The sequence below is a fragment of the Magallana gigas genome, chromosome 1 (genome assembly GCF_963853765.1).
Source record: "Magallana gigas chromosome 1, xbMagGiga1.1, whole genome shotgun sequence".
In the NCBI taxonomy this organism is placed as follows: Eukaryota; Metazoa; Mollusca; class Bivalvia; order Ostreida; family Ostreidae; genus Magallana; species Magallana gigas.
Window position 1 is genome coordinate 34,354,082 of NC_088853.1, and position 9,820 is coordinate 34,363,901.

The following is a 9,820-nucleotide window of genomic DNA, read 5'->3' on the forward strand; positions in this document are numbered from 1 at the left end:
AGTACATGGGCTACTGAGGTTGAAATATTTGCTACAGCTCACTTACTGAACAGCGATATATACACATTCTCTGGAGGGAGATGGATAAGATTTGCAGTGAATGATGTAGAACCCGGTGACCAAAATAGAACAGGGGCACTTTACTTTAATCATCACCAACAAAACCATTATAATGTTGTGCTCTCGGTTAATGAAGAAGAGTTGAACTTGACCCAAATGCCAATACTTAAAAGTTCACTTGAGTATGAAAAGCGATATCGAAACCGGACACGAATGCAAAAAGTTAGACAACAATCGTCAGAAGTACAAAAAAATCATAGTTATGCAGAGGTACGGAAAATCTCTGAGAGAAAAAAGTACCAGAATGACATGAATTTTAGAGAAAAAAAACTCAAAATAGCTGCTCAAAGATATTTGGATGATGAAGAATTTCAAGAAAATATTAGAAAGGTTAGCAAACAAAGGTATCATTCTGAAATTGACTGCAATATCAAAACAAAAGAAAGAAGCAGGAAAAAAAGCAAAATCAAATATCAAAAAGATCCTAACCATAGACAAAGAGTGAAAACGAGAATGGTTAAGGCATATGCAACAGATCAAGAATATAAGAATGCTTCCAAAAAGAGAAGCACTGACAAATATAGAAATGATGAAGAACATAAACAAAAATTAAAAAACAGAAGCATTGAAAGGTATTCAACTGACAAACAGCACAGAGATGACGTCAAAAGGAAAAGTATTCAGAAATACGAAGCAAACGCTGAACACAGAGAACGAGTCAAAACAAACAGTAAACTGAAGTACAAGTTAGATGAAGTGCACAGGATTCACGTCAATACTGCAAGTACATTGAAGTACAGGGAAAATGAAAACTTCCGGGAAACAAAACTTCATGCAGCAGCTATGAAGTATGCAGAAGATGATTTATTCAGGTCAAAAAGGAAGGCTTCAAGTAAAAATCGATACGATTCCAGTCCAACGACAAAAGCACAAATTAAAGAGAGAATAAAGAAACAGAGAAATGTTCAACGAGCTAGATTGGAAAATCAGGAAGAAACTGTTAAAGTCTTTAAAGAAAAAGCTAAACAAGGGATAGATTATTCCTGCTGTTGCTGTGATCGGCTGTTATTTAAAAATCAAGTTCAAAAGTGTGAACGACACACATATACAAAAAACGAACAGACAGCAAATGTTGCAGAGGTTTGCATTCAAGAAAAGTATTGCCACCAATGTACAGAGACGTGTGAAGAAAATTGTATAAAATCCAATTTATGGATTTGTTTTACATGTCACAGGAAAATTTTGAGTGGAAATATTCCAGCAGAATCCGCAGCTAATAAAATGGCCCTTGAAGATATTCCAAAGGAATTTGAAGAACTTAATAGTCTTGAAAAACACTTAATTGCGATACACATTCCGTTTATGAAAATTATGGCTCTTCCACACGGAGGTCAACAAAATATTCATGGACCAGTTGTATGTGTTCCATCAGATCTGAAGAAAGTAACAAGTTTACCAATGAAACCTGAGGAAGACCTGTTACTAAGAGTGAAGTTAAAGAGAAAACTAAATTATAAAGGATACATCGAATACCAGTAGCCCTTTTCACAAAAAATCTTACGATTAATTTTTATCGTAAGTGAAAACTTAAGTTTTTGTTCATTTTCACGAAAAATCTTACGAGATTCTTACGTGTAAAATTTGTCGTAACTTTACGAGAGCTTATACCCTCTCTTAAGTGTAAAAATAAAAACTTAAGTGCAAATATCTTGTCGTAAGATTATTAATTGACAACAAAAATGGCTGCCTTTTTTCTGCTTTTTGAAAACGATCGTGCATTGCGACGAGAACGTATTTTTCGGGACCGAATTAACCCACTAGATAGATATACGGACCTAGATTTGGTTGCACGATACCGTTTTCCTCGGCGAGAAATTCTTCTCTTGACTGATTTGGTAAATGATACTGTACAGCATCCAACCTCTAGATCATGTGCGATTCCTGTTTATATCCAAGTAAGTTTATGATTTAAACTTCTTTTTTATCTCAATTTCATAGAGAGTTAACGGCTCGTAGTGAAATTGTACTGGCAATGTTTTCGGTCCTCTGTAATTTCGCCCCATGTGGCATTGGAAAGACAATTCATCAATATAAATAAACAGGCACCTGTCAGTATTGATCTATCACAACTTTATCAACTCCAAAATTATTATCATTTTACCTCACTACTAATAACAAAAATATAAGAAGCAGAAGAGTTTATTAATGTATTTTCTTTTCTTTATTTCTCAGCTTACAAATATATATTCCTACAAGTGTATGCTAAGCACAGCCTGAAACTATCTATATCTCAAATGATAGCCTATGTTTCGATTATTAGGGAACAGGCAAAATTTATCACAATGTTGGGACCGGTTTAAAAAAAAATATTCATTAAAAAAATTGACATGTCCCATGGCTTTCACATTAAAAAAACCCCCATGTGTCCCATGCCATTAGGCTTAAAAAAAAAGTTACTGTCCCATCAATATACATCTTCATATTCGTGAGATTTTTGCAACAAAAAGTACAATGTAAACAATTATTTTTATATACTACTTTTATAATACTATGGTACAGTGTATGTACATGAAGGGGAGTAAACTCCCTCTTAAAGGTGTAGAATGGCCATCACTTGAGTAAATTGGCTTAGAAAGTAGGAATTTCCTATCTTGATGGCAACTAATAGGTTTAATTAAGCTATCGTTAATTACTGGGATAAGAATAAATACTTCAAAACAGTTTTAATCAATTTTAATAATCATTAAATTCATGAATTTGCAGCAATTTTGCTGTCTGATTTTATGAAATAACATTATATTAAGCAACCTGACTATATATAAAATATAACCCATTTTTTGAAAAAAAAAAAAAACAAATTTTTCTTTCAAATGTATTTTACATGTAGACAAATGCACCTATCTTAGTATACATAACGTTAAAAAAAAAAACACAAATTTTTACTCCTTCCTGTCCAAAAGTGATATTTTAGATGTACACATACATGTATTTACATAGTTGAAAATCACCACCTTCCCCAATTTCCAAAGACATTTTTTGTGTAAAAATGTTTTTTTTTTCCAGCCCATTGACCTTAAGGTCAACTGATTAAAAAAAAATTGCTTTAGAATTCTTTCATATCTCTTTCCCCCTCCCCCTCCTCATCTGTAACACCCCACTAAAACATTTGTGTAAATGTCTCTTTTCTCAGGTGTTGATCACTCTTCGATTTTTGGCTAAGGGAGACTACTTGTCTGAAGTGGCAGACCTGCATGGAGTCTCTGTTCCATCATCATCCAGGATATTGCATTCTGTCTGCCTAGCTTTATGTCAGCAGCTGAACAACATAACTTTCCCAAGCACACCGGAGGAACTAAAGAGAGTGAAGGATGGGTTCTACAAGATCGCTCATTTTCCAAATGTAGTAGGTGCCATAGATGGTACATTGATACCCATACAAGGCATGTCAGGAGATGATGAACCCCACTTCATCTGCCGAAAGGGTTTTCCCTCCATCAATGTTCAGGGAGTTGTGGATGCTGACCTTCGGTAAATACATGTATTCATTGACTAAAAATATACATTAAAATCATATTGCATATAACTTTTACTCTTTTAACAATTTTTGAGAAAGATTTCACCAACCCACTTGCCCACTCCCAATCTCATTAATATTAGATCTTTGTGCATGTGTAGCGATCTATTTGGAGCGGATCAAAAATCTAATTTTAACTAGATTAGTCCACTTCCAATATAGTCATATTACACTCACCCACCCGCTCAGTCAAAAAAAACTATAGCAGAAATAATTCGGTTTAACTGATCAAGCTTAATTAATATTCATTTCAGTTTTACCAATGCTGTTGTGAAGTGGCCTGGATCAACTCATGATTCCTTTATATTGACCAATTCCTCTGTACCTCAACTGATGGAAACTTTGAATGGACCCTGGATTTTGGGAGATTCAGGATATCCCCTAAAAAAATGGTTGTTAACTCCTTTCAATGAACCAAGCGCCACCAAAGAAGAGAACTACAATCAAGCCCACTGCTCAACCAGAAACACAGTGGAAAGGGCTTTTGGGGTTCTTAAGTGCAGATTCAGGTTTGTTCATTTTTTTTTGTATATCAGTTTGAATTAATTAAGAATTAAATCCACCTCAAGATTCATCCTTGACATGTTAATTATAACTATTCCATGTGAACATAATTTTTTTCTTTTTAAATAGATGCTTGCATAAAACTGGAGGAAGTCTTCAGTTCACTGCCCCTAAATGCATCAAAATGATTGAATGCTGCCTAAGACTGCACAATATGGCAATTAATAGACGACTCCCTCTTGAAGCTGCAGATGATCCCATACAGATTCTGCACAACAACACTGTATATAGAGGAAATGGCAATGATGGTTTCAGGGTGAGACAGACCATTGCTCAGAGGTTTTAAGAAAATTATCTATAAATTCATGCATTATTCCTTAAATTTCTTATGACATTGTGTAAAAAATAGTACATGTGTGAGTATCCTCACAAAGAATCTGATCATGCAATTTGTCTTAATATCATATATCAAATGAAATGAAAATATGATATTTAGTTGATGAAAATAGGAAATGTCTGAACGTTTTGAAATGATACCGGTAATTATGATCATATAAATGCAAATATGAAATGAATATGTAAATGTAAATATTCTCAACATAGTTGTGAAATATACTTTAATATCATTTTATTTCTTTTACATGTAACATTATAAAAGGTGTATGTCTGTATGTCTTTATGTCAATTTTCTCTCATTCTCTCTTGTTCTCTCTTACTATAATTGCTCTATCTTTTGATCCTTCTCTCTCTCTCTCTCTCTCTCTCTCTCTCTCTCTCTCTCTCTCTGATTTGGTAAATGAAATAGAATTATCTGTAAATTATAATTGTATAGTTGAGCTGTGACATTGGATTGTTGTTTATTAAGGAAAAAACCGACAAATTTCATTAAATCTTTAACAGCTTTAATAATATGCATGTACAGCTATAAATATTGATAGAAGTTTATAACAATAACATGTACATGTAGTAAGAATTGTTAGTATGATAGTATTATAAGTAAATGTTTCAAAGTGTTTGTTGCCTTAAAATGATAATTATTTCAGTTTATATGAAGTAAATGAATTTCTTCATATATTTCATTTTTTCCTGATTATAAACTGTTTAAAAATTTGTATTTAAAGCATTATTATCACAAATTAAAAATTATTGTAAATTTTCATAGAGTTTTTTGTCAATTCTATATCTGACATTGATAGTTTGAATAATTGTTGGTCTTGTCAATGAATAAAGAATTGAATTAAAAGTAACTGACCAGAAAATTATTTTTCAACTTGCTTATTTTCACCAAAACAGCAATTTTAAAGTGACAAAGTAAAAATTGCTTGTATCATTGGTATTACATGTATATTACTGAGTTGTCTTAAATCATGTAATCATAAATAATATGAAATATATTCAGAAATGTTATTGTTGACAAAAATATATCTGCTATTTGACAATCATATCAATATACATGTTTAATAATTATATGAAGAAAAAACTCTCTCTCTGTCTCTCTCTCTATGTCTCTGTCTCTCTGTCTGTCTCTCTGTGTCTCTCTCTCTCTCTCTCTCTCTCTCTCAAATTGAAAAAAAAAACTATTATGAAATATGGATTAAGGTTGGGATTAAATAATTGAAACCTTCAGCTATCTTCTGAATTAAAATGTTCATCCAAATATTTTCATTTACATAGACAGAAAAAAAGATTCTTGTATAAATGCAGTATTTCATACAGAATACAATGTATGTGTACAGGAACAGAGTGTGATGATACAAATATCAGCAGCACGCTATTTAATAAAAAATCTATTATTAGTTCATCAACATTAAGAGTTATTCATAATCTAAGCATATATAATAGAACCAGTTAACATGTACCTTTTATAGTAGGGAGACTTACAAATAATGATACTGCTGCTACATGTGTAGTTATGGTATGGGATGAAAAATGAGATATTCAATAAGAAGAGTAAGAATCATGTTAAATACTGTGGAATCATATGAATTCGTGGTGGCTCAATTGTTGTGGTATTCATGGGTAACCCTCCCTCACAAATTTACATCCTTGACAAAAACAAAACTTCAAAGAGTTTTCTTACTGACGCATCTACAAAAATAACAATGAATATTAATTATATGAATTAAGATAAATTATCAGATAGATAATGAATTAAGCAAAAAACCCAAAGTCCACAAACACTGGTCCCCACAAATTTAAATGATTCAATATTGTACTCTATGAATTAAAATTTATCACAGGAGAAACTGAAAATGGAGATGAAGGCTGCAATGAGTGTGCAGATTTGTATGCAATGATCTCTAAAGCTGCTGTACTCCTCTTCTGTAGCTCGAACATCTCACTCTGCTGCTGTACCATCTTCTCATATAGAGCAATCTTCTTCTTTCTATACACTTCCAGAGACCTGTTCTTCTCTTTTTCCCCATCAAGGAATTCTCTTCTGATATTATCAGATTCCTTATCACCATTACCTGATTTAAAACAGTCATTTTGTAGGAATGACTACATGTTTAAATTTGAAAATGCCCCCTCCCCTCCACTCCAATGGCTGGTACACTTTTATAATTGTGTTTCTCTCTCATAATTGCATAAAAAAATATAAAGAATAAAGTATCATAGTACTCTCTCTCCTCTCTCTCTCTCTCTCTCTCTCTCTCTCTCTCTCTCTCTCTCTATACCATTCATATTTTGAGAAGTATATAATATAAGGTCAACTTCCAACAATTAATGTAATGTAATGTAATGAATTTCTTCCAAAGAATAAAAAAAAATAATACACAACATTTGTGTTTGTAATTTTTTATACTTACAGTATGGTCTTTTCCTTTTCATCTTGTTCTGCAGTTTTCTTGAAGAGTGTTCATCCAGAAAGTTTACCTCTGATGAAGGGTTAGCAAAAATAACTGCAAAACAAGGAATTAATAATATATTTCATATACCCTGAGGTACTAACAATATTGACCCTACTGGTCAAATGGTACAATAATAATATTATTTAAGTTTAAGAGTTCACTGTAAACTGTGCATAGGTTGGACTAGCTAGCTGTAATATTGTTTTCATGTCAAAGTATACATTCCAAGATGTAGAAACATTTAAATCACCTGTCTCAAACTGCACTTCCTGTTCATCAGAGCAAGCACTCTCTGGAGAAAAAAAAGATTCACATTTTTAAAATGAAATTAATTCCTTAATAATTAAGTGATAGATAGGATAAATCTGTATAATTTATAAATAAATAAAATTTTTATACCAATTTCCTTGTCTTTTTGGGAGGAAAAGGTGTGTGGGGGGGTGTTAATGCATATATGAGTGATCAATCATCAGAACCATTCCTTAGCTGAATGTGCAGTTAATTTCAGAAAATCATATTAAATCAGAGAAGCATTAATTAAGAGTTACAGTACATTTTATTCATACCTGGTAAAGAGGGTTTAAGTTGACAGCAGGTTGAGGCAGGAGTTGCCTCTAACACATTTACTGCTTCTGAAAAAGGTAAATGAACAAGTCAAGTTTCTTTTAAAATTTGCATACTATCATGCCATGAGAATAATTTCACATCAATTTTTGTTTACATTATAAACATGTAGTTCGTACGTACCATTCTCCAAAAGTACAAGACTCTGAGAAACTTCAGAGGTATCCACCCCTCCAGGCACCCCCTCTACTGCTGATCTAGAAATTGTTCCAACAATCTGCAATGGAATGCAATATACATGTAGTTAAAATCTTAATACCAGTGTTAATTAATATTTCAAATATAGGGATGTTTTGTTTTACATCATAATATGTAATGAATGAAAAAATAACAGCATTAATAATTTAATACATGTAACAACAAAGCATTAATATCATTACTATTATTTAAAGCTTATATTAAAACAAATTAATTTTAACAGCATGCATTCTTACATGCAAGAAGTTAATAAATGAATTGAATAATTAATATGGTCGTAACAATTATGTTTGAAACAAATAAATTGTTTAGACTGTCACTAGGTTTCAGTATTTGGTTTTAATTAAAACATGCCTTCTGTTCCCATGATTTTAAATCATCCTCAATACTGGGACCTCCTCCTGTCCCACCAACTCTTCTCCTTCTCTCTGCCTCTCTCTTTTTTGTTTGGCTACTCAAATCCTGCCATTTCTTTTTCACATCACTAACATCCCTACTGATGTTAGAGCAGTTTGCTGAATTGACACTGGAAAAATTAATACTGGTATTAAATAGTTGTACATTCTTAGGAAACATTTAAATTGAATTAGAATATAATGTATTGAATAAATCAGTTCTTTATTCATTCATTCGTTACATCCATCCATCCATCCATCCATCCATCCATCCTTCCATGCATTAATATATATATATATATATATATATATATATGTGTGTGTGTGTGTGTGTGTGTGTGTGTGTACAGTATATCCATTTTCCTATCCATTATTTAACTCAATGTGCTTCTATTTATTCTTATAAAATTATATTGACATGAGAGCAGTTCTCTTCTCAAAAAAAAAAGTCACTGACATGATCATGATGAATGTATATAATTAATTTAAATGCATTTGTGAATATTACATATAATTAGATGTATCTATGATTTTGACAAGATGAAATTACACATACTACACACACTATTGGATGCTATTGCAAATGTATGCATTATGCTAATTTATTACATAATGTACGAGTTTAAGCTATTATAAAATTTTGAACAATCTGTCAACTGTCAGACGCATCAGTTTATTTATAGATTCGGGTTTTCCCTATCCTGTGTTATCCCCCTTCCCGTGCTGATATCTCAACATAACAATGTATTGTGTAACATAAATAAAGCATATTATTAATTAAATTTTATATCTATGGATTTATTCAGTACATTCTGTTTATTGAATAAAAAAGTATAGATATATATATAGCAGATATATTAAGGATCCATACGGAAAGAATACAATATATATGTAGGCCTACTTACTGTGCGGTTATATCTGCCCAACAACGATTCTTCACCTCATTTGTCAACGAAGGCGTGAATTTTCCTCTGATAATTTTTATGTTTTCCGTCACGGCCTGGACAAGAGCTTCTACTTCTTCAGTAGACCAGTTTGGTTTTCGCTTTTTGCATTCCATTTTTGACAGACGACAATAATGTAAACACGGAAATGTGTCATAAGCATGCGCGTCAGAAATGAAAGTACGTTGTTAGGGAAGCTTTTTGTCGTAAGTGTAATCTTACGTGCGCGATCATTAAGAATTGACGTACGAGAATTTTTTCACTTACGAGTGCTTTCGTGAAACTGACTTAATATTTCTCTTACGAGATTCTTAACTATAAATCTTACGCAAATTCGTAAGATTTTTTGTGAAAAGGGCTACAGTTCGTTAATCCAAAACACGTATTCGAGGCATTGCAGTATTTGAAAAGAAACAATCAATGGTATGAAGATGTAGCAATAGATACAAGCTGGAATGGCACTGTCGAGAGTTGTCTTACAACTGCTGAAACTGAGGAACAGTTATTAAACGATGATGAACACCAGCAACTTGCGACAGATTCTTGTTTACAACCAGTTGATATTGGTCAGGTTGTTCTGGATCATTACTTTGATGATATTTATGATATTGCTCCAGGTGAAGGAAATAATCCGATTAGAATGTTGCAGGAACCAGGTAATGAGGCAAA

General features: G+C 32.3%; 2 protein-coding genes across 2 annotated transcripts; one reads left to right on the plus strand and one right to left on the minus strand.

Annotated features, from left to right (window-relative positions):
• Positions 1–1,590: 1,590 nt before the first annotated feature.
• LOC105332843 (putative nuclease HARBI1) lies at positions 1,591–4,484 on the plus strand. Its single transcript, XM_066066466.1, has 4 exons — positions 1,591–2,015; positions 3,251–3,588; positions 3,889–4,143; positions 4,268–4,484. Exons 1-4 carry the CDS (start codon positions 1,800–1,802, stop codon positions 4,482–4,484), a joined length of 1,026 nt encoding a protein of 341 aa, XP_065922538.1. The 5' UTR covers positions 1,591–1,799.
• A 701-nt stretch (positions 4,485–5,185) lies between these two features.
• On the minus strand, positions 5,186–9,514 carry LOC117692778 (nuclear apoptosis-inducing factor 1-like). Its single transcript, XM_066066467.1, has 7 exons — positions 9,113–9,514; positions 8,167–8,338; positions 7,738–7,831; positions 7,557–7,622; positions 7,241–7,282; positions 6,949–7,041; positions 5,186–6,609 (listed from the first exon to the last, which is right to left on the minus strand). The coding sequence occupies exons 1-7, from the start codon at positions 9,265–9,267 to the stop codon at positions 6,356–6,358; spliced, it is 876 nt and encodes a 291-aa protein (XP_065922539.1). The 5' UTR covers positions 9,268–9,514; the 3' UTR covers positions 5,186–6,355.
• Between the last annotated feature and the right edge of the window lie 306 nt (positions 9,515–9,820).